The 25,189-nt window shown below is 37.2% G+C and overlaps 1 protein-coding gene across 1 annotated transcript; it reads left to right on the top strand.

The window, feature by feature from the left end:
• Window positions 1-1,440: 1,440 nt before the first annotated feature.
• Window positions 1,441-23,984, top strand: lmbrd2a (LMBR1 domain containing 2a). The gene is made up of 18 exons (XM_052112766.1): window positions 1,441-1,569; window positions 5,084-5,321; window positions 5,736-5,839; window positions 5,998-6,096; window positions 8,520-8,687; window positions 8,810-9,020; window positions 9,670-9,744; window positions 9,857-9,970; window positions 12,096-12,279; window positions 13,604-13,785; window positions 15,081-15,214; window positions 15,327-15,432; window positions 16,133-16,230; window positions 17,138-17,241; window positions 17,331-17,377; window positions 17,474-17,582; window positions 19,960-20,059; window positions 21,427-23,984. The coding sequence occupies exons 2-18, from the start codon at window positions 5,148-5,150 to the stop codon at window positions 21,488-21,490; spliced, it is 2,073 nt and encodes a 690-aa protein (XP_051968726.1). The 5' UTR covers window positions 1,441-1,569; window positions 5,084-5,147; the 3' UTR covers window positions 21,491-23,984.
• The last annotated feature ends 1,205 nt before the right edge of the window (window positions 23,985-25,189 follow it).

The following is a 25,189-nucleotide window of genomic DNA, read 5'->3' as shown; positions in this document are numbered from 1 at the left end:
TTACATTTAATATAAAAAAAATTATATTTAATAATATTAAATTATATGCAATATCTAAATATCCTGTAAATCTTAAATATAAAGAATAGATTTAAAAATCAATCTTAAATATAAAGGTAAATGTGAAATCGAAATCTTCAGAGACTTTAAGATATCTTTCATATCTAAAGGAATAAGAGCTGGACCAAAAATACCTCTTGCCAGATTTAGCCGACCTAAATAAGCTTAAAAGAATATTATTATTATTAGTAGTAGTAGTAGTAGTAGTATTAAGTAAATACTTGAAAAATAACCACAATATTTACCTAATAATAATATATAATATATACATACATATACTATTATTAGGTAAAAGTGGTGGTGGCGTAGTGGCTAAAGCATAGGGCTGGTAATCAGAAGGTTCCTTTTTCGATCCCCATGCCCACCACCATTGTGTCCTTGATCAAGGCACTTAACTCCAGATTGTTCCGGGGGGATTGTCCCTGTAACACCTAAGATTGATTTAGTGCAAAAAATGGAGTAAATAAGTTTATAATGTAGGCCGAAAATGAGCTTCCCCTCTTTGAAAGACCAGCAGCCGCCACTGGTGCTAAAGTACAGTATTAAAGGGTTAAAGATCAGAGGAGACAGATGGCTTTTCTAAGTACCAGCACACCTGTTACATTCTGAAAACTGCTGCCACTGCAAAAGTGCAAATGCTGAACTGATTCTGTCTCATCTGTTGACATAAAGGACATTTAAATTTAAATGGAGTTACCAGGTTTGAATGTTCAGGACTGGATCCAGTCTGTTGATGTGTTGGCCTCTCTACTGCTGGACTCTGTGGGTAATATGGACTGTACGGATGACTGGGAGCTGTGTCTCAGATTACTGGAGAATCTGAGTTTGGATCTGATCGGTCAAGTGCAGTGTTTGCTGGAAGACAGAGCAGTTTGCGTTCATTTTCTGGGCTCGTTGTGGGCAGAAGATCTCTCGGTCTGGGCTTTTCTGAACCTATAGTCAAGAGCATTTTTGCATAACTTCAACAGAGTTAGAGAGGATGTTTTAGAGCATTCAAATGAGAAGAAAAAACAAACATTGAGATGTACAGTAAGACTGTAAGACTCTTTTGGAAACACAATCTCTAAAATCATCATAGGCCTTTACATAATTCATAAATATGAAAAGGAACATTTAAATGACGTCACAAGTTTGGCATATTATTATCATTATTATTATCATTTTTACTTTTTGCTAATAATTTGTGATTTAAATTTTGTTTTTTAAACGCAGAACGCATTTTAGTAAAATGGAAGCAGATCTATTTGCTTCCATTTTACAAAAGCTTTCACTGTAAACAGGACAGGAAGACAATAAATGACCTAAAGAAACAGGGTTACTAAAAACTACATAACCCATAGTGCATCACGCGAACAGGAAGTTAACCGCTCAATGACGTGACGCGTCTAGAGGTTCTGTACACAAATATCACGGGCTGCTTAAATTTTTATCACGAGATGTAACCATTCTCTCACATCGGACCTAGTTAACATTTTCTCCAGATATTGCCCTGATAGTCTGTATTAACAGGTAAGTTATTTCCTTACTTCTTTCTTTAATATGTAATTGTCGATCTTAACATAAATTGTGGTGAACTTCCGGTAGCTGTGACCGAAACGCTATATATTATAAATTATGCAACGATTACGTGTCACGAAATAAATATATCGACCAATTTTCTTGTTATTCTGCCGAAAGATCATTATATAAAAACAACATCTTCAAAGCGATATACATTTAAATATGAAAATATATGGCTCTTGTGTTTCAGGGAATACATCTTTCTTTATTCTGTTAAATTCTTTATGGGTTGATTTAAAATACATATTTGAGGGAATAATTTAAAAATTATTTAAAAACTTCTTATTTTTTTTAAAGAAAGTTTTATTACCTGATCAATCAATCAAATTGTATTCAAAGTTATACATCATATTAATTTTAACTGAATTAATAATTTGTATTAACTAATTTACATTTATTAATTTGGCGGATGATTTTATCCAAAGCGATTTACAAAAGAGGAATAATACAGCAGTATGAAAAATATTGAATTACAACATTTCACTAGCATCAGAAAAGTAGTATCCAAGACAGAGTTGAGTGCAACAAGATGTATGTATGTGTGTGTATATATATATATATATATATATATATATATATATATATATATATCACACACACACACACACACACAACAGTGAGTTCCGGTCCTCGAATCTGATTGGACGAGAGACGTTCCATGAGCACTGATGGTGTGACAGTATCAGCACTCAGAGGCTTCACTGTGTGTGTATCACTCTGCTTGTGTTCGTGCTTTTCTAAACTAAAGTGTAAGCATAGTGCATAGGAGTTGCTGTCTTTATATTTGAAATTACATATGTTAGCCAGCAGGTGGTGGCAAAAGATAATTTTTGTGTGCAAAATGAGCCACTTGGTGACGTAAAGTGAATCCGTTAGTCATTGCGCATAGAACAGCGTTCCGTGAGTTTCCACATTGGATACATACTGTTTAAAATGGCGGAGGACATCGCTATTTCTATAGTGAATGACACTGGCGCACTGGCTACCCTGAGAGGAATACCCTGCTTGGATGTCTATATTCCAAAGAAAGCTGACCTTCAGAAAGCTGTAAGCATCTCTGATTGGGTGTGGCAACAGATGATTGCACACTATATCTCTCTCTCTCTCTCTCTCACACACAAACACACATCCATCTGTCTATCCTTGTTTATCCAATCACTTGTTAGAAACCGCACAAACCATGATAGTATTTCTGAAGTGAAAATGTATAACTGAGGCTTGAACGCATCATTTGTTTTGAACCACCAACAGCAGATTCTGGTCGCGTCATAAAGTAGTTCCATGCTCAAATGTGTTTTTATGGCCGTACTCAGTTTTTTAATTTTTTTTAAAAATGTACTTGTTCATTGAACTGTTGTACGTAAGCAATATCACACTCGCAATCGTGCTATATGGCCCTACATCAGCACAGCTGTAATTACCTACGGCACTCGGCCTACCGCCTAATCACAGCAGTGCTGGTGTAGGGCCATATAGCACGTATATATATATATATATATATATATATATATATATATATATATATATATATATATATATATATATATATATATATATATATGTATTTATAAGGGCTGTCAATCAATAAAAAAATTTAATCAAATTAATTACATGGTATCCCGATTAATTAATCGCGATTAATCGCATATACAAATATTTGCTGAGAAAGCCCCTCATATAACAATAATTAAATATATAACCATGAAATAATGATACATAGTTATCTTTAAATATTTATAAAATTATATATATATATATATATATATATATATATATATATATAAAAAATATTCAGATAATTAAAATGCATTACATTCTCGTGGCAGAAGTGTTAATCATTGATAAGAGAAAAAGCGGCTTTAGAATACAATGTATTGTTTATTACCATATTATTGATCATAAGTCAATCATTGGCACACAGTTCAAAGCAATACATTTCACAAGTGAATTTGTCAATCAGTTGCATATTTATTATGAGGGATTGTTTAAGAACCCATCAATGAACACCTGCATCAGACATTTATTTTATTTTTTTTTAGAAACAAGCCAGGGGTATACATAGTACACAATACTACAGATATATTTTACAATAATGCCAAGACATTATATTCATTACATAGTGCAATGGTTTTCAAAGCTTTGGAGTTGTTGGAGGTACAAAGAGTATTTAAATAATATTTCAAGACTTTACAAAAAAGGGCAAATAGGGGCTTTATAGACATAAATGTACACTTATGTATATAAAACTTGGCAAGAAAAATAAACAGATTAATCAGAAAATATTAACTTAAGTTATCAAAACTGTGAAAAAACTGTGGCAGATTCATCTACAGCATTACAGAAGGAGCAAAGTGGATCTGTTTCAGGGAGCATGTTTCTTAAATAAAGATTGACAGGGTAAAAACGGTGTAACAGTTTAAAGGACACCTCCATAACCTTGTTGTTAATTAAATATTTGTGAGGTAAAGACCATACGACTGCCGTCAGACATGCTTGTGTCACGTCTCGGGTCTTGCGTCATAAAAATAAAATGTTTAGGTCACTGTGTCAAGTTAAATATAGTTTAATACTCAATCTTTAAACACATCTTGAGATCCCTTATATCGCATTTGTGCTCCAAGTTTTTTGAACTCAAGAATGTAACGCATATCTCATCGGCATAGCAGTAGTAAGAGAACCCATGTGCTTGAATGATGTGTCCCAGTGATGTTGTGTAAATAGAGAAGAGAAGTGGCACAAGCACTGAGCCCTGAGGTACCCCAGTATGTAGTTGATGTGATTTGGACACCTCACCTCTCCAGGCTACCTTGAAGGACCTACCTGAGAGTTAGTACTTAAACCTGTGAAGCACAGTTCCTATCATGCCCAGAGTAGAAAGGGTGGACAGTAGGATCTGATGGTTGACTGTGAAAAATTGTAATTGTTCATTCTTTATTTTAAACTTTATTCAGTTATCTCACGAAACCTCTCAAGAAAATGACATGTTATATCTCATCCCAAAATCAAAAATAAAGAAATAAGAAAGTAATATTTTGCTTATATAAAATCAAACCTATTTTTTTGACCAATGCACCATTTTTGTGATATTATTTTCATAACAATTAAGCCATTAACCACACTTATTCTCATTACCATAATGCAAATTATTATTATTTTTTTAATTAATTTACATTTACATATAAATGGTATATTACTTCAGATTGTACAGTAGTTGCATATTAGATATTTGTTATAGAAAACATCAAAATAGGCTTAACTTTCTTTATGCAAAATATAGATTTTATTCTTTAGATTTTTGGGTGAAAGTTGACCCGGACATGTTTCGTGATATTTATTTATTTATTATTATTTTGATTCAGTGACAGACTGCCAATCCTGATATTAAGGCTCAGATGAGCTTGTAATTATTATAAAAATTTGACATACTTTTACGAATCATGACGTCATTGTTTTGTGCACACAGCTCACTAATCTTGATGCCGTTTGCTGTGCCAGTCTGACTGATTGAGAAAGAGAGCACAGTCAGAATGAGTGGCATGGCGCTCGCGCTGGAGGTGGTGGTGGTATTCTTTCTCGCGCTCTTCCTCCTGCATCGTTATGGAGATTTCCGCAAACAGCAGCGGATGGTGCTGTTCGCCACCCTCCTCGCTTGGTTCCTGTGCTTCCTCATCGTCTTCATCCTTCCGCTGGACGTCAGCACGGTGAGACCCTGCACTTTGTTCTTTGGTAAACACAACAGGAGATGTAGAATGTTAGCCTCAGTCACCATTTACTTTCATTGCATCTTGCATATTATGAAAGTGATTGGTGACTAAGGCTGAAAGACATGACAGAAAGTCGTACAGGTTTGGAAGGCGAGTAAACTATGAATTTTTGGCTGAACTTAATTTTTAATGCATTGAACATATGCTCATACAGAGTGACTTACAAAAAGGCTTTTAGTTTCATGTGTGTGACTGACACGAACTGATGGCAATCATGCAATTCACTATACAAATACTAATTACTACTACCTCTTGTCAACCAGGATGTTTTGGTGTCATGGCCTCTCGATTAAGCCACTGTTCTCTTATTTTCAACTTCTGAAATGTGTTTTCTCTTCTTTGCTTCTGCAGACCATATATAACCAGTGTAAGATTGATAATCAGGTCCACCTGGTGACAAGCAACACTTTTAACCTTGATAATTCTTCCAACTCCTCTGTATTTCCAACACAAAGGTAAAGAAATGTGCTATTTTGCTAAGTAAAGCCCTACAATTTGTTTAAGCTGTTCTACAAACAGTGCTAGGACTTTAATGTTTACTTTACTACTTGACAGTTTTATCCAGTTATACTACATTAGCTTTTCAACTTCACCCCACCACTTCTGATTATAGGGTATTGAAGACTTGTCATAAGCCTTGGAGTTACATCCCAGATGGAATTCTGCCCGTGTTCTGGAGGGTGGTGTACTGGACATCACAGTTTCTAACATGGTGTGATATAAATTCAGTCACTGCTGTTTGTTTTTTTGTTTTTTTTACAATATTAAGTCACTGCTGAATCAGGAAGTGCTACTAGCATTGGGGGATATTGGGATAGTTCACACAAAAATGAAAATTCTGTCATTTTATTCACACTCATGTCATTCTCAATTAATGTGAATTTGGTGGAATACCTTGCATGCTCTTTTCCTTAAAAAGCAAATGGAAAACTGGGTCTGTCAAGCTGTAAAATTACAAATAAAAACACCATAAAAGTCCTCCATATGACTCGTAGGCTATATTCCCAAATTTAAGCTGTTATTCACTGATAACCTGACATGAAGCATCTAATATTTAAAAAGATAGTTCACCCTAAATACAAATTATCTCTCATCATTTACTCACCCTCATGCCATCCTAAATGTGTATGAATTTCTATCTTCTGCTGAACACACCTGATGATTTTTAGAAGAACATCTCAGCTCTGGACGTCCATACAATGCAAGTGAATGGTGACTAGAACTTTAAAGAAGGGCAGCAACTAATGATTATTTTGTTAATTGACTAATCTAACGATTATTAGAATGATTATTGGACTATTCTGCGATTATTGCAACGATTAATCATCATTAGCTTGTTCCCCGACTTAAAATATTGTATTAAACATGCTCACTAACTATAAAGAGGATAAAATCATCTTTTAAAAATACCTCTAAAAGACATTCACGGACATTAAACAGGGAAAAATACTTTTATTAAGTTTAATTCTGTAAAACATTCACTGCAAATAATCCTGTTTTTTTTTTTTGTCTTGTTTTCCATTTAAAATTGTCTAAAGATCCTTGAGAAGCAACATATATGATATTTAGTCTTGTTTTAAGAGAATATCTTTTAAATATAAGTGTATTTTGTATATATTTATTCACTTGGTTATAATTCTGTGAGTGCAGTAAAGACAAAATATACATATAGTCAAGATCTATTCTCTAAAAGCACGTCTAAATATCTTATATGCTGCTTCTCAGGTGAATGCATCTTTTTTTTTAAAGGATTTTTAGATATTTAAATATATTTGTATTTTTAATATTATATTCAACATTCTCAGATAACAATTTTTCTTCTGCAGTATAGCAGCTAAATTAAATGTTTGTTGTTTTTAAGGAGTTTTAGGTATTTATATTGGAAAACAAGCCAAAACCAAAACAAATAAAAAACTTGTATTTTGTTGCCATGTATAATTTGGTGAAGACTACCCTCTCTCACCTGTCTGTTCGCTTCAATCCATCTTTAAAACAAAAAACAAACTCAATCTTATTAAATAAGCCAGTTTTCTTCACGATAATAAATGCATAGTGACACATATACTGTATTATGATTCAATAAGTCGCGAGCCATCACGTTATAATCTGCATGCGTGCTCGAGGGATGAGCGTCCCCGTGACAGATTTAATCAGCCGGGTGCAGTTTCAGTCTCTTCCTCCTTAGATCAGGACACTTTGCGCAACTCATAGAAGAGGCTCTGATTGCACAGAGAAATGACAGTTTTGGAGTTTGTAGTTAATGTACATGACCTGCTTTCTTTATTATTTGAACTTTAATAAAGCTATAACGCTTTAAATTTAACTGCATTAAAGATGTAACGCTGGGGTGTTTCCTTTAAAGATGCTTGACACGCAAGTTTTGTTTAAGATACAACGAGTGTGCTTCTGTATTTACTTATTTGGTATTTTTGTATTATTCCCTCATACTTTGCGATCTACATCACCTGAAGCTGTTTCAAAATGTTTCTTCCTCTCCTCAGTCAGGCACGAGCTGTGGTGCTGCTCTCTTCATTAGTGGTTAATGTGATCTCATGTTAAGTTAAATGGCAACTATTCGACAACGAATTGTTTTGCTGACAATTTTTTATTGTGGCATTTCGATTACGTCGACCAACGTCCAAAAAGCACATAAAGGCAGTATAAAAGTAATCCATTCAACTCCAGTTGTTAAATCCATGTCTTCAGAAGCTATATGTTAGCTGTGGGTGAAAAACAGATCAATACTTAAGTCCTTTTTTTTACTGTAAATTGTCCTCCCTGCCAGTAGGTGGCGAGATGTGAAATGTGAAAGGGTAGTTAGTAAAAAAGTACTTAAATATTGACTTGTGTCTCACCCACACCTGTCATGTCACTTCTGAAGACATGCATTAAAACCAATGGAGTTGTATGGATCTCTTTCATGCTGCCTTTATGTGCTTTTTGGACCTTCAAAGTTCTGGCCACCATTCACCTGCATTGTATGGCCCTACAGAGCCGAGATATTCTTTTGTCTACAGCAGAAGAAAGTCATTCACTGCTGGGATGGCATGACGGCGAGTAAATGATGAGAGAATTAAACATAAATGGTTTGTAAACGTTATAACAACTGTGATTGTTTTGTTTCTGTGTGTGTAGGCTCTTGATTCCCTTCATGCAGTCGTATGCACGATCAGGAGGTTTCTCTATCTCAGGGAAGATAAAAACAGCCCTGATAGAAAACGCCATTTATTATGGCACATACCTGCTTATCTTCTGCTCTCTGCTCATCTACGTGGCGGTCAGTCCACAGTGGCACCTCTCCTGGTCTGTGTCCCGTCCTCTTCGCTCCACAACAACCAATCAAAACACTCCAAATACATTTAATTTGTAGGCCAATGGTTTTTCACATCTCCCTTCCTAAGCTAACATAACTAAACGTGTTTTAGGTATGACTTGCGAACAATTGGCATAACAGCAGCCAATACCTGGGGGCTGTTTTTGCTGGTGCTGTTGCTAGGATACGGCCTAGTGGAAATCCCACGTTCTTATTGGAGGGCATCATGCCACGGGCAACTGCTGGCAAAGACGTATTTTAAAGCAGCAAAACTGATGACGGAGAAAGCAGACGCCGAGGAAAACCTGGAGGATGTCATGGAGGTGAGAAAGTGTGAGGATTTTAGTGTACTTCAACTTAGAAATTCTGTCATCATTTACTCTCCCTCATGTTGTTCCAAATCTATATGAGGAACTGAAACTGCACCCTGCCGATGTACACTCTGGCGCAGACACGCTCGTTTAGTCGTTCTAATAATCGGTAGATTAGTTGATTATCAAAATAATCGTTAGATGCAATCCTATTTTTAAATCTGGAATTTGCACATATTAAAACATGGTGAGTCAAGATGTGTCGTGGCAGGTTTGGCATCATTGATTCCGAACACCATTAGTTCTGGCATGTGTCGATACTGAACGCGACATGCCAAGTTTCATGGCCAATATCTAGAGAGCAGGGTGGCCAATGGCCAGTTAAATATATGTTTATTTATTATTTAATAATAGGACATCAGATCTCCTAAAAGTTACAGAATTTTTTAAATATTTATTCACATTTTCGTATTGTTGGTAGATTTTGGAACTGACACAAGAGGGAACTTATTCTATAAACTGGCCAAGCAGGCATGGTTGATGCCAATAGTCACAAAATAGTGAAATATCAGTGATGTATTGATCCATGTTTTATATTGAGCCTGCATGCATTATCACATCAAAAAAAATAAAAGATACTTGCGTCTCCTCTCTTTTACAGGATGTCAGAACAGTAAATGAGACTATCAAATACAACCATCCTCTGAGGAAATGCATTGACACGATTCTGAGAAAGGTACGTTTGGTTTGCTGTACTCAGCGTTTTGTGCATTTGTAAAATATGTACAATAAAGTAGATATATTTTTGAAAATATTCTGTTGCATTAACACCTGTGTGTCATTTTCAGTGTCCTGTAGAGTACCAGGAAAGGTTGGGCAGGAACATGGACGATTATGAGGACTTTGATGACAAGGGAAACCCTTATCCTAGTAAAAACAGTTTAGTCAAACTGCATAAAAGGGTAAACGTATATAATATTGAGCCACATCCATATCAATATTAATTAGGGCTGTTAAAAATTTAAAATCTTAAGTCAATTAATTTTAATTAAAAAAATTACGCAATTAACTAGAGGTCGACCGATAGTGGGTTTTGCCGGTACTGGAAAAGGCCGAAAACTGATTAATCAGCCGATAGTTTTGGAAATCGATTTATAGAATGACAAAATATTAGGTATTTTCTTACTATGATGGGCACAGACATGTTCAACCAAAATTCTAATAATAACCAGAACATTTTCAGATTTGGTGCATAACCCAGAACTTTTTTTTTTTACTTTAAGCAAGCCCAAAACACATCAGGGACTCTTATTTTGAAATTACAGAGGATTTGCTCCCTATGTAATGCTTTGTATGTAAGTATTAACCAAATTAAGCTTTTTATAGCCTCTATTTTCACCAGACAAAGGGTTTTGCATTTATATACATTTAACCAGATGAGGGTTAATGAGGAATATGCTTTATTATTATTTACAAGATTTGAAGCTGGAGATACGATATATGTCATGCCCGGGCACATCTCCAAATAGGCGCATTTTTCTTTGCGTGCCTTTTGCTTACATTTTTGTACACTTGATTATCTAATCAAAATAAAGTATGCATCGAAGTGAGGATACAAATATGGATGACTGTTGTCAATGATAAAAGATTTAAATACAGCAAATCCACATGTTATTTTTTTTATTTTACTTCTAGAAGCTGCTGTTATATTATATTCTAACTGTAGAATAATCCAGTAATTGCCACAGAGGAACATGGAGGAATAATACAAATACATACAAATAAAAAAATAAAATAATCCACTACAAATTACAAATTATTTATCTAAAATTGTAATCAGATTACTTTTACTTCATTGCAAAATTAATCATATTACTAATTACTTTTAATTTACTTTGTAAAAAAAATCTTCGCTCAACATATTCAAAATAATGTCTAAATTTACATTTACATTTATGCATTTGGCAGACACTTTTATCCAAAGCGACTTACAGAGCCCTTATTACAGGGACAATCACCCCCGGAGCAACCTGGAGTTAAGTGCCTTGCTCAAGGACACAATGGTGGTGGCTGTGGGGATCAAACCAGGAACCTTCTGATTACCAGATTACCAGTTATGTGCTTTAGACCACTACACTACCACCACTCGAATTTCTTCGCTGGTTATTGTTACACACAAGTCATAACACTCAGCACCTCACATTTCTCCTTCACAATGACTCGATACGGGGCCATAATTCAAGTATTTGACTTAAATAATACATTAGAAATAATGTATTATTATTAGGTGGTGGTGTAGTGGTCTAAGCACATAACTGGTAATCTGGTAATCAGAAGGTTGCTGGTTCGATCCCCACAGCCGCCACCACCACCATTGTGTCCTTGAGCAAGGCACTTAACTCCAGGTTGCTCTGGGGGGATTGTCCCTGTAATAAGGGCTCTGTAAGTCGCTTTGTATAAAAGCATCTGCCAAATGCATGAATGTAAATGTAATATAAATCAATTTAAAGTCAGTAGCTGTAATTGACTACACACATTTAAAATGTAATGCATTACACTACTTTTTACTAAATTAATTAATTACAGTAACTAATTACTCTGTAATTGGATTATACACAATTCTGATCAGATTTGATTATTGCAGATAACCCTGTAAAACCGATATATCGGTCTACCTCTACAATGAACTATACCCCTTCACCCATATGGAAACTTCGTAAGAAGGGATACTCTTACCATCGAAGCAACTCAAGCATGAAGTACCACCTAAATAGCAGTAGTTTTTTGTAATGTCTTTTCAATGCTTTCTGCCACAATGCAATCTCTTTGAATTATCTTCTTTCCTCTGTAAATGATGATAAATGCAATTAATTGGGACTCATTTGATTCATTAATAAAATATATTATGTAATCCATAATTTTTTTTTTAATAGATTAACAGCCCTAACATTAATTTAAAGCACCAAATAATCAAATATCCTTGAGGTACACTTTCTTATTTAGTTAAAAATATGTCTTTAAATACACCTTATTAATGTCAAAACATGTTTCTATATTTATACTCATGCATTTGTATTCTCCCCTCAGGTGATCTATGCCGTCCAGAGGCATAACCGCACACATGTGCAGTGGCAGATTCTGTTGGACGAGGCGTTTCACTTAGAGGATGTGGCCAAAAATGAGACGAGCTCCACCCACCAGTTCATTCACAGCTTCCCCACTGCCGAACCACCTGGATGGATCAGCAAGTACCTGTACACTCCCGTTGTGGGTGAGAATACCTGTGAATACCTCCACACAACTCTTGTGGATTACAATACCTTTCTGTTCTTACTACAATAACACCTTTATTCACACCTACTGTGAGTACATGGAACCTGTAATCCCTCTACAGCGTAAAAGCCCAAGTGAAAAATAATTGGATCTGCTGTTAATTATATGGGTCCATTTCAAGACATTGTGTAGATTCACTAAAGAGTTGCGCAACTTTTGCATATAGTATTTCAGTGCAAAAACCTGCATCTTATTAGTGAGGGAAACTCTGCCGGCAGGTGATCCCCATCTACCTGGATGAGGGAGGGGACAATGTGAGGAAAACAAAAAAAATGTGGCACTTACACGCCGTAACGGCAATCATGCCCAAATAACAAAAACATTAAAAAAAAAAACTCACCGGTTCTCCGATACGCCATAGCTTGGTCCTTGGCCACTCCTCCAACGGACAACAGCCACACCTCCCCGGACGGATCGGAGGCAGTCTTCCAGCCCCTGGTGGACGGAACGTCCCGCCGCTTTCTGGGGAAACAGAAGGGGTCTCCCCCTTCCCTGGCACCAGTTCTCCCTCTCCAGGCGGTCGGCCAGGAGCCCATCCCTGCTCGCGGTTGGCGGTCTCATACCCCGGCGCGTTTCAGCGGCCCTGACCGCCCAGGCGGTCGGTTAGGAGCCCCTTCTCCCTTCGCGGTCGGCGGCCGTTCGTCCGCTCTCAGGCGGCCGTGCTCCTCTGTCCTCCGGCGGATGGCCACGGCTGCTCCGTTGGGTGGATGGTAGTGGCAAGGACTCCACTACGGCGCATCCCTCCTTCTTTCTGGATTCGACACCAGTGTAAAGGGATTAAGGGAAAGGAGGAAGCGAGAATCGGCTTGAGAATATAAATTATATTTTAATACACAACTTAAACAAAAAGACAAACACGCAAAGGTGTCGGACAGCTGCCCAGAAATCTCTCTCTCTGTCCCACTGCACTCTCCAGTCGGCCTTTATACCTCTCTGAGGCATGATTAGCCTGATTAGGCACCGCCCTCTGCCCTGTCACATATATATTTAGGGCGATATTGCCATATCCATTGTTTTCTTATCAAATGTCAGGCAACTACAACAAGACACGCTATAGTGTTTCGTCTTCTGTTGATGTTTGGTCAATTTCAGCACGTATGTGATGACCTACCCATGACCTTAAAGAAATTCGTCACACAATGAATGAGTGTGTGTAGAGAAAAGATGTATTCAGCTAGGTTTGTTTTGTTCAGAACAAACCATTGCAGTATTGTGTTGTATAGGTGTTGTACTCATGACTCATCTCTCTCTGTGTCCTACAGAGTGGTATTGGGAGTGTGTGTTCCGGCGCTGGTGTTATCGTGTGCTGGCTGTGGTTTTGTGTCTCTTCTCTGCAGCAGTGGTCTGGTCTGAGTGCACTTTCTTCAGCACACAGCCCATTCTGTCTCTCTTCGCTGTCTTTATCCAGCTCGCAGAGAGAGACTACAACTATGTTTATATAGAGGTGGGAGAGTATTACATTAGCACAATTATACACATTCACTTATAGGTCATCCAGTGGACTAGAGTGCTCTGAACATGGACTGTCAGTTCGACTAGTTGTGTTTGAGGCTGTACAGCCTTGCTATTGGAGCGGTACACAGCCTCAGAAGCCGGGCAGCCTTAAAGACAAAAAACAAATATGTGGTTTAATGAGGACTGTTTTATTTGATATACATTTTGTAGCATTATCGGAGGTGTAAATAGAGAGGGAGACAGGAAATGATCAGGAAAGGACCTCGAGTCTAGACTATGTCAGAGCACTGTCCTGCATTGACATATTTCCTGTTGAAATGGGAAGCTTGGGTGGGACATTTAAAAAAAAACATTTTTTTATAGCCTATAAAATTTAGTTTAGTCACAGCCATGAACCATGTGGGGCTACTTGCACATGTGCTTGTACTCGTACATTTAAAAATGCTTTGATATCTAAAAACAATATCATCCGTCGAACGAATGTCATTGTGTAAACATTCAGCGCACAAATTAAAGACTTCATTAGAAAACAATATATAGATTAATACATATTTAATTTATAATTAAATCATTTATTAATATGTTATATGCAATATTATGTTGAAATTATTATTGTATTTATTTAGACACCATTTTGATGATGCAATTTAAATAAACTGTTGAATATAGAATTCATTTTTTAAAACATAAAAAAAAAATAAAAAAAAAATGAATTTGAAGGGGAAAATAATTTATGTCAAAGGGCTCTACATGTTAACATTCAGAAGTGCATGGAAAAAAAAATTCCCCTTAGATTTCCAAAATAATGCTGAATAATAGACAGCATTTGCATATCAGAAACAATAAAACAAAACAAAAAAGGTATCGGACTCTGTATCTGCGAGAACCAAAAAGCAAGTATCAGTACTCGTTCTGGACATCCCTAGTTGCAGGTGGAGGGACGTTCTCATTCTTGAGAGCATTTGATTGGACAAAAATCTGTGTAGTGCAGCATGAGTCATCAAAGTTTCCGGTCTGTTTTCCTGGGAGAGAAAGATTGTAAATATGTACTATGTGTACTGAGAGGGACTGATGAGTACACTAGCATATGATGACTTCAGAGCAAAAACACGTGGTCTAATGCCACAAAACTCTTGTTTTCATGGGGTCTTTATGGTTTCATGGGGTCTTCTCACAGACAGTGGTTAAATTCCTTTACAGTCCATGTTCAAACATTCATTCCTAGAATCATTCTTTCTACAAAATTGGTATTTCTCTAAAATGTTATTTTCCTTCGTCCACTAGATGGCGTGCTTTGTCACCATATTCTTCCTGTGTTACTGCGTCTACTCCACTGTGTTCCGAATCAGAGTCTTTAACTATTACTACCTGGCTCCTCACCATCAGACGGACGCCTACAGTCTTCAGTTCAGCGGCATGTATGAAACATAATTTATTCATAATTGTTTAAAAAAAAAATTATAATCTCAGTTGTTTTGATGTGTCGCTGTATCTCTATTTTGTTGTGTTTTACTTCGGTTTGTTCTGCAGGTTATTTTGTCGTTTGACGCCTCCGCTGTGTCTGAATTTTCTGGGAGTGATTCACATGGATTCCGCCATCTCACACCAGCAGAGACAGCAGACAGCGTACACATCAGTAAGTCACACAAACACATCACTCTGACCAATACATATGGAGTACACAGGTACCCTGAAATATATACTTCCTTTGATTGACTTTCTTATATATTTAAAATAAAGGACCCATGATTTAATTTGCTTATCTTTATTTATACAATATAACAATAATTAGTATATAACAGTGTGGCAAGGCGGAGGGCGGGGCCGGGTCGTGATCATACACACCCGGTCCCTTATCAGGCTAATCAAGCCTCCGAGAGGGATAAAGGCCGACTGCGGAGGATTGTGCGGGAGAGAGAGATAGTTTACGGACATGTCCGTCATGTGTTGCCGAAACAGTTGGAATGTCAGTTGGTGAACCCACCGGCCACCCCAATAGCGCCATTGCGCCCGCTGCCGTTGATCGAGATCCCCTTCGACAGAATTGGAATGGATCTCGTCAGGCCATTAGAAAAGACAACAACACACACATGACGGACATGTCTGTAAACTATCTCTCTCTCCTGCACAATCCTCCGCAGTCGGCCTTTATCCCTCTCGGAGGCTTGATTAGCCTGATAAGGGACCGGGTGTGTATGATCACGACCCGGACCCGTCCTCCGCCCTACCACAAACAGCTTATTTAGTATTTACCTATGTGTGTATATATCTACATCTATTTTCATTCAAATGTGTCTCTCTCTCTCTCTCTCTCTCTCTCTCTCTCTCTGTGTTAGATAATGGGATCCATGCAGGTCCTGTCTTTCATTGCTAATGGATTTTATATCTACTACCCCATGCTCATTGTTTTGCTCTGCATTGCAACTTACTTCAGGTTAGAAGTAACTCAAATGTAGATTCTCCCATATTTGGCTTTCAAATATTCAAAATACTGTTTGTTAATAACTCTTAAAGACTCTTATAGGAATATTCCAGCTTCAATACAAGTTAAGCTCAATGGACAGCATTTGTGGCATAATATTGATTATTATAATGGTGGTGGAGTGGTGGTGGCGTAGTGGCTAAAGCACTGGGCTGTTAATCAGATGGTCGCTGGTTCTAACCCCACGGCCACCACCATTGTGTCCTTGAGCAAGGCACTTAACTCCAGGTTGCTCTGGGGGGATTGTCCCTGTAATAATTGCACTGTAAGTCGCTTTGGATAAAAGCGTCTGCCAAATGCATAAATGTAAATGTAAATGTTATAAAATACATTTTGACTTGCCCCTCCTTTTTTTTTTTTTTTTAAGGAAACAAAAATCTGTGTTCCAGTGAGACACTTACAATGTGAATGGGGGCCAATTTTTGGAGGGTTTAAAAAGGCAGAAATGTGAAGGTTATAATTGTATAAAAGCACTTACTTGAATTCTTATTTGAGCTGTAATGTTGTTTAAAATGTTAATTTTGACAGTTTTAGGGTTTGTTGAAATTACATTGTCATGATAGAGTAGTTGTAAAATTGGCTATAACAGTACACAGAAGCTGTTAGCAAGCAATTTTATCACACTAAAATCACGTTAACACGGATATAATTTAAAAAAACAACGTTTTTTTTTATTTTTTTTTTTTTAAGTTGACAGATTGTCCCATTCACTTCCATTATAAGTGCCTCTCTGGAACCCAGATTTGTGCCTTTTTTTAGTTATTATTACTATGCCACAAATGCTGTCGATTGAGCTTAACTTGTATTGAACCCAGACAATTCCTTTAAGTGTTTATGTTCTCTCTCATGCGTTTGCTAGTTTGGGTACACGCTGTCTGAATTTGCTGGGCTTTCAGCAGTTTATGGGGGATAATTATCTGACCTCTGACCTCGTGGACGAGGGGAGAGAACTCATTTGCAGAGGTGCGACAGATTCCCTCCTTTCTTTCCTATTACTCCACTGTTCTCAGAGTTATGATCTTCTCAAATCTTTCCTCCTGTCTTATCTTCAGAGAGGAGGAAACGGCAGAGAACAGAAGATGGAGAAAGCAGACGAAGAGTGAGTTTGTCTCCATTCTCATTCAAATGTAATGATGAGAATAGAGTGCAATCAGTGTGCTGATAATCATAAATTCCTTCATGACTTCTCTGTCAGGATTGGAGGGAGCGCTATACTGACCAAAGGGAGAGATACGGAGGCAGGAATAGAAGTGCATACTCAGAGCTGAAGGAGGCAGATAGTTCCAGCACAGATACTGTCAAAGGTGAGGATGATTACTCAATGAGTCTCATTCATCATCCGATAAAATTAACAAATTACTTCAGTTAAACTTGGGATTTGGGTGTATGCATAGAGAAATCGATATGTTTCCTAAAGGTTATGCACCCTCAAATTGACCCCATTTAGCTGAAGTACTGACAAGCCCCATCTGCTATTAGACATTTCTGCATCTATTCAAGTGTGAACACCAGGATTGATAATAAATAATCAATGATCGATTGTTCTACATTAATAATTTGATGAATTACGTTTATCGATGAATCAATTTCAGCACAAATGCGTTCAGTAATCCCGCCAGTAGATAAAGAAAAGACTGTCTGTAGGTGTTAATTCCGCTTGCACGCTGTTTGTCACGTCCTGTCAGATTTGGAAACACAGAATAAAAAACACAGCTTGAAAAGATGAAGCGGGTGTCAATGTAATAGTGGAGCGTTTCTCTATGGATGAACATTAGTGTGTTAAAGTACAACATGACAACAAGTATTGTTGATCCTCCAGTCTCCCTGTATCATCCACACCACAATCACAGTAGTTCTCTCCGGGAGACCATGCAGGTACATTCACCTGAATTCTCACCGTCACCATTGTAGAGGAATGTTATTAAATGTATTCACCCAGTGGGTTTCATTTGACAAAAAGGTCTGAAATATCCCAGAATCTACAACGAGCTTGGTGGCGTAGTGGGCTAAGGTACTGAACTGGTAAGAGAAGGTTGCTGGTTCGATCCCCAAAGCCACCACCATTGTGTCCTTGAGCAAGGCACTTAACTCCAGGTTGCTCCGGGGGATTGTCCCTGTAATAAGTGCACTGTAAGTCGCTTTGGATAAAAGCCTCTGCCAAATGCATAAATGTAAATATATGTTACTGTGTTTCTGAAGGGGCAAATTATTGGCCTGCAGAAGATTGCTGAAATCACTGGAATTGGGTTAACAACTGTCCAATGCATTATTAAAACCTGGAGGGATAGTGGTGAACCATCAGCTTCATGAAAGAAATGTGGTTGGAGATCACTAAAAAATTGACAGTAGGGAGTGGTGGTGGTGGCGGCGTAGAAAAGCACATAACTGGTAATCAGTTTCGATTCGTAATCGGGTTGCTGGTTCGATCCCCACAGCCACCACCATCGTGTCCTTGAGCAAGGCACTTAAATCCAGGTTGCTATAGTGTAATAAGTGCACTGTAAGTCGCTTTAGATAAAAGCATCTGCCAAATGCATAAATGTAAATATAACTTACGGCTATGTTTAATATTGAAAGTAAGACCATTTCCAAATTCACAATGGGATGAGAACTTACAGGATTGGGGCTAAACAGCTGTGTGGCCCCAATAAAGCCACTTGTTAGTGAGGCTAATCAGGAAAAAAAACTACTTCAATTTGCTAGGGAACATAAAGATTGGACTGTGGAGCGATGGAGAAAGGTCATGTGGTCAATGGATTGGTTCAGGAAGCATGAGGAATCATTTTCACACATGAACTGGCCACCACAGAGTCCTGACCTTAACCTCATTGAAAGTCTTTGGGATGTGCTGGAGAAGATTTTACGGAGTGGTTCAACTCTTCCGTCATCAATTCAAGATCTCGGCAAAAAATGTATTCATATCTGGATGGAAATAAATGGTGTAACATTGCATAAGTTTGTCGAAACTATGCCACAGGGAAAGCTTGCTGTAATCAGAGCTAAAGGCGGTCCAATTCAATATTAGAGCATGCAACTTTTTGGCCAGGCAGTGTATTTTTCTTCAATCAAAGTTTGATTTTTACCAAGTTTGATTTTTGACAGAGCAACCAAACTTGAAAGTCAACATTTTAAAATAAATCTTGCTGTGCATGCAGAAAGTGACGAATGACTTTACAGGTGAGGTTGTGCAGAAAGCCATGATCTGGAGATTGTTTGGGCGTGTATTATGCTAATTACTAACTTCTAGCGCACTTCTCCCTCATTTAGAAAATCCGGATTGAATAACACTAGAACAAGGGTAAAACAAATTTGGTGTTTGAAAATAACTATTTCAATCTGAGCTGATATTTGCATCCTGATATTGATTTTCAGGGGCATTTTGTACCTTTATGGGGTACACATTGTACCATTTATTTATGCAAAATACTTTTGAAATTGAAATATTTACAACAGTCTCTAAATTCTTAAAACTAGATATCCCTAGAAAAGAATATTATGGGAAAAAAAAATGTGTGGAGACTTGTACATAATTAGTGAATAAGACCCACTGTCCCAAAAACGCTAGAGTAACTGTTTACCTCCAGCTTTACATTTACTGGGAAGTACTCCTGCAAAGTGCTTTGGGCACTTATGTCATTATTAAGATTTAGATGAAGAACTCTGAGTTTGTGTGTGTGGCAGCTCCGTCTCGAAGAGATCGTAGCGACAAGGCTGAGTTACTAAAGGATGTTGAACCACTGGACTTCAATGCAGATGAACCACTGGAGACAGACAATAGGAGGTCAGTTTTAAAGCTCACAAAATATTATTTGGTTATTACTGGAAGCTTGAATTCTTCCAATTGTTGACTGCTTCAAGCATGCGATGCCTGTCGCTTTTATGCTCCTTTTCTTCCATTGGGCCGAACGATTCAGAGCACGGTGAGTAGCGGTTCCAGTAGCATTTCCACTTGAAAACAGTAAGCTACAGATGATTAAAAACAGTTACCGGCCTGGATTTCTCAGCACGGTTAGCTAATCGTACTCTGGACAGAGAACCTCACTTGTGGAACTGCTTTAGTGACCTTGTGACTCAAGATTGATCACTTACTCAATCATTACAAATCTTAACCATGTTGTTAAGCCTGGAACGGTACGGCACAATTCAGCAGCATTAACTGTTCGGCCCGATGGTGGAAAAGTAGCTTCAGTATAGCGACGGTTTAAGCTGCATCTTATGATTCGGTTATTTTAGAATCCTTTGTTAGGAAATCAGTCTTTCGAACATAACATTTGTTTTCAAGTAAATGTTAAAGGAGTATTCCAGGTTCAATACAAGTTCAGCTTAATCGACTGCATTTGTGGCATACAATTGATTACCAAAAATACAATTGAGGTTACAGACAGTGAGGCACATGTATTCAGTCACATATTATTTGAGCAGTAAAATTGTTTAAATCGTAATTTTACAGTTTGTTGATATTACATCATCATTTAACTTAATATGCATGTAAACATGATTGTATTGTGATAAAATCACTAACCTTTTCTGAGTTATGTCTACTTTTGAAACAGTGAGTATTTTAATGTCCAAGTGGGCACTATGCATGATGGGTGCTTCTTTTTTTTTTTTTCTCTCCCCTTTTCTCCCCAATCTGGAATGCCCAATTCCCAATGCGCTCCAAGTCCTCACGGAGGCGTAGTGACTCGCCTCAATCCGTGTGGCAGAGGACAAATCTCAGTCGTCTCCACGTCTAAGATGTCAATCTGCGCATCTTATCACGTGGCTTGTCGAGCGTGTGACCGCGGAGACGTAGCGCGTGTGGAGGCTTCACGCTACTCTCCGCGGCATCCACGCACAACTCACCACGCACCCCCATGAGAGCGAGAACCACACATTATAGTGACCACGAGGAGGTTGCCCCAATGTGACTCTACCCTCCCAAGCAACCGGGCCAATTTGGTTGCTTAGGAGACCTGGCGGGAGTCACTCAGAACGCCCTGTGATTTTTGCTTTTTTTAAAGGAAAAGAGGGATGAGTCAAAATTAAGTTTTGTAGTATTCAACATTATGCCACAAATGCTGTTGGTTGAGCTTAACTTGTGATTAACCGGAATAATCCTTTAACAAAAGTCACTCATTATTAATAGATGTTTATGTCTCTCTGTAGGTACGCTGGAGGGCATTATCTCTCTACCTCTGCATCTCGTGCCCACATCTTTGATGATGTATGAAAACAAAGAAAACAAGGAAGTGAAACTGTTTGCACTTTTGAACTATATACTTCGTATTGAACTATATACTTCGGTATTATGCTTTAAATGTGGACATTCTTGTGTCCCCATAATTCAAATCGCTTAAAAAAAAAAAATACTAAACTGTTTTTTGAAAATGAAAAAATGCTGAAAGTTTATTGTGAGGGTTAGGCTTAGGGGTAGGGTCATGATTATGGGATGGAATCTATAGTTTGTGCAGTGCTTGTCTATGGAGAGTCCTCATAAGTTAGCCGCACCAACGTGTGCGTTTGTTAGTTCACCCCAAAAATATTCTTGGAATAATTTTGTTGTGAACCCATATAACTTTATTTCTTCCATTGAACACAAAAAGAGATGTTAGGTGGGATATTTACGCTGCTCATTTCCATACAACAAAAGTCAAGCTCTCAAATCACATTCAAGTTCACAAATGGCGCCAGGCTTGGACGTTTGTTCTCACATGTCTCCTGACAGATCTTGTCACGGCAGGAGATTTAAGAACTGCGACAGAGGGGAAATTGTCCATGACTAACGACTGACATTTCTGTTTGTTTGTCATACAAAGCTATCATATGGCTCAGTATCAGAAAATTTTGCATAGAGTATTATAAAAAAAAATACAACTTTTATGACCCCGTTTACACCTGGTATTATAATGCGTCTAAGGTGATCCGATCACAGGTGAGACACATGGCTGGTTACACCTGGTCACTTAAATGCGTCTTCTGTGACCACTTGTGTTCGGATTTGGAGGGGATGGTCTCCGTTTCATCATTCAATCATTATATCAGTGTTACTGCATGATATTAAAGTGCAACAAAGTCAGAAAAGACAAAGAAAGCGCGAAAATCCGGTGTGCTGGTTCTCCCAGATGCGGTTGAAATTTAATCTAAGCACAGATGTCAAGCAGAATTATCCGTTGTTTTAGTGGTTACCTGTATTAAAGGAGCTTCGGGTGTTTGTGCTTCTCATCTGTGTTGACACTAAAAAAGATCTGTGAAGTTCTTGTGCTTGTGTATGTATCTGTTTTTTGTTTTGTTTTTCCTCGATCGGACGGTTATTTCCTTTTTAAAGCCGTTGATTGACAGGTGAGGGGTGGGACTTGACTGCTGCCTGAACGCATAAAGGCCGCATTAGCGTTTACACCTCAAATGTGATGTAGTCACATTTAGACGTGTATTTAGCCCTGACCACATGTGATCGGCTCACCCAAAACGCATCTTAATACCAGATGGAAACGGGGTATCATTTCTGAACAATTTAATGTGAACTGTGTCTCGTTCATTTTTGGCACAAGCCAATATCATACCCTGGAATGGCTTCAATTAACTTGAAACGTAGAGCACAAGTCATATGGACTGCTTTTGAAACCTGACAGCCTGATGTCACTAAATGCTTTCATTGTATTAAAAAGTGCAGCATGAACATTCTTTAAAATTTCTCCTTTTAAGTTCCACTGAAGAAAGAAATTCACATACGTTTGGAGTGATATGAGGGTGAGTAAATGATGACAGAAATGTAAAAGTGATTATTATTACAGGTTGTACTTGTGGCTGAAAAGGGAAATAAATAAGGGATGCGTTCTTTTGGAATTCGTTTTTGAAAGTTAAAGATTATATTTAGAAAATGTAATAGAATGTAAAGGCCTAAATTAAAAAGGGAAAATTGTCAGGATATGGGTCAACCAGATTCATGAGGGTTCAACAGTGCCTGTACTGCTTTTCATACTCTGACCTGTGTGCCCTGCTTTGACCTCTGACTTTTCAACCTCAGGATGATAACTTCTTTGACCAGTAAATCACAACAGAAAAGTCTCTCCATTTTTCTTACTAGTATTTTATTTAATTGTTCAGTGTTTAAAAAGACGATTCACCCCAAAATGAAAAATATGTAATCATTCACTCACCCTTGTGTAATTTTAAACCTGTATAACTCTTCCATGTTACACAAAGGGAGATGTTTGGCAGAACATTTAGTCAGTCACCATTCACTTTCATTGTATGGAATAAAAAGAACCATAAAAGTGAATGGTGACTGAGACTATTAATCCATAACATTCTGCCTAACTTTTGTGTTCCATGGAACAAAGTCGTACAGGTTTGTACCGACATGAGTGTGAGTAAATGATGACAGAATTTTACTTTTGGCTGAACTCCCTTCAATAGATCAGATTCTAAAGTTACCAAGGAAAATCTAAACACAAAATGTCTCATCTTGGTTTAACTATTCAGCTCTTATTTGTACTGTAAACATGGTCTCTTATTTGATGATCAAACGATGCAAAATGTCTGAATGAATATAAAAATTATTACTGTTTTACTGTTCATGTATTTTCTATTTATTAAAATGTCTTTCCATGTCTGTTTCCCTGAATTGATATAAAATCATTTCTCACTGCTACTGAAGGATGTTGAAGGATGATTTGTGCATTATTGGGGGTGACACACACATTTTTTGTTTGGGTTTTCTGTAATACTCGACATTTAATAGCATTCATCAGGGAACTCTATTTTAGAACTACTAATTACTTTATATACACTCAAAGAATCTTGGCTCCTGACCCAGAGAATGAACTGTTCATTTAAGTTAGTTGTTAAATTATATACACACACACACACATTTTGCAGTTGCCAGGGACAACAGCGATAACCATATGTGCTGGGAATATACTCAGTTATGTGGGTAATTGATATATACTTAAAATATTAATAATAGTTTTACATTTTCTCGCAGTACGGTCTGATAGGATGTTGGAAATATTACTGCTTCAACCAACATATTGCGATTGCATGGGATTTTAGTTGTAGTATTTACTAGTTTCACATCGCTTTGCAGATTAATTGTGATGTTCATCAGGTGAAACACCTGTTTCAGCATCATGACACTCTTTGCTAATCCAGCAGCATTTGCTTACTCAATGACAACGCTAAAAGTGCTAATTTTTCATATTTTATACACATGCTATAATGATACTTTTTAACATTATTTAAATTTGACACCTCTCACATTATATATTTATTACTGTTATTCTGTTTTTATTGTAATAAATTGTAGTCAATATTGTTTTATATGGTATTATTCATAAGTTTGTGATATGTTAGGCAAGTAATTGTCTGTCTGTCTTGATAATGTACAACTTTAGTTCAGCGAAGCATCCAAGAAATAATTTCATTGTACTTGGAAGTAATTAATTTCTGTAATTTATTTTCATTAAAAAAGTAAGGGATTACTCTTAATTTTTCAGTAATTGAATTAGTTACTTCTGATGTAATTGTGTTAAATGCTGTACAGACTCTAGAACAACTATATAAAACAATAGTGAAATTTAACATCTAATGTTAAAATACATGTTTTCTAATTTAATGCTGCCCGATTCAATTCTTGACTAATTTCTTTGATTTTATATGATTTATTTGAGAGAATCAAAAGAACAGTTTCATGTCTATTCTTGTATTTTTCATCTGGTCGAGGTTGATCAGGATTTTAGAAAGCAATAAGTCTTAAGTAATGCAATTACTTTTCATAAAGGTAATTAGCACAGTAATCTAATTACACTGTAGAAGATGTAATTAGTAGTTTGTAATTAATTACTTTTTAGAGTAACTTGATCTACACTGCATATATGTCAGTAAACTTTGGCTCTCTGATGTTACACATCTTTAGTTTCTACTATGTGAA

Source organism: Xyrauchen texanus, chromosome 3, assembly GCF_025860055.1.
Source record: "Xyrauchen texanus isolate HMW12.3.18 chromosome 3, RBS_HiC_50CHRs, whole genome shotgun sequence".
Classification (NCBI taxonomy): domain Eukaryota; kingdom Metazoa; phylum Chordata; class Actinopteri; order Cypriniformes; family Catostomidae; genus Xyrauchen; species Xyrauchen texanus.
Note: the sequence above shows the minus strand (reverse complement) of the source record. Positions and strands in the feature narration are given on the sequence as shown.

Coding starts and splice junctions, on each gene's coding strand:
- lmbrd2a (XM_052112766.1), top strand. CDS start 5,148: ATGAGTGGCATGGCGCTCGCGCTGGAGGTGGTGGTGGTATTCTTTCTC. Junction 9,971..12,095: donor TAGTCAAACTGCATAAAAGG/GTAAACGTATAT, acceptor TTCTCCCCTCAG/GTGATCTATGCCGTCCAGAG. Junction 13,786..15,080: donor ACAACTATGTTTATATAGAG/GTGGGAGAGTAT, acceptor TTCGTCCACTAG/ATGGCGTGCTTTGTCACCAT.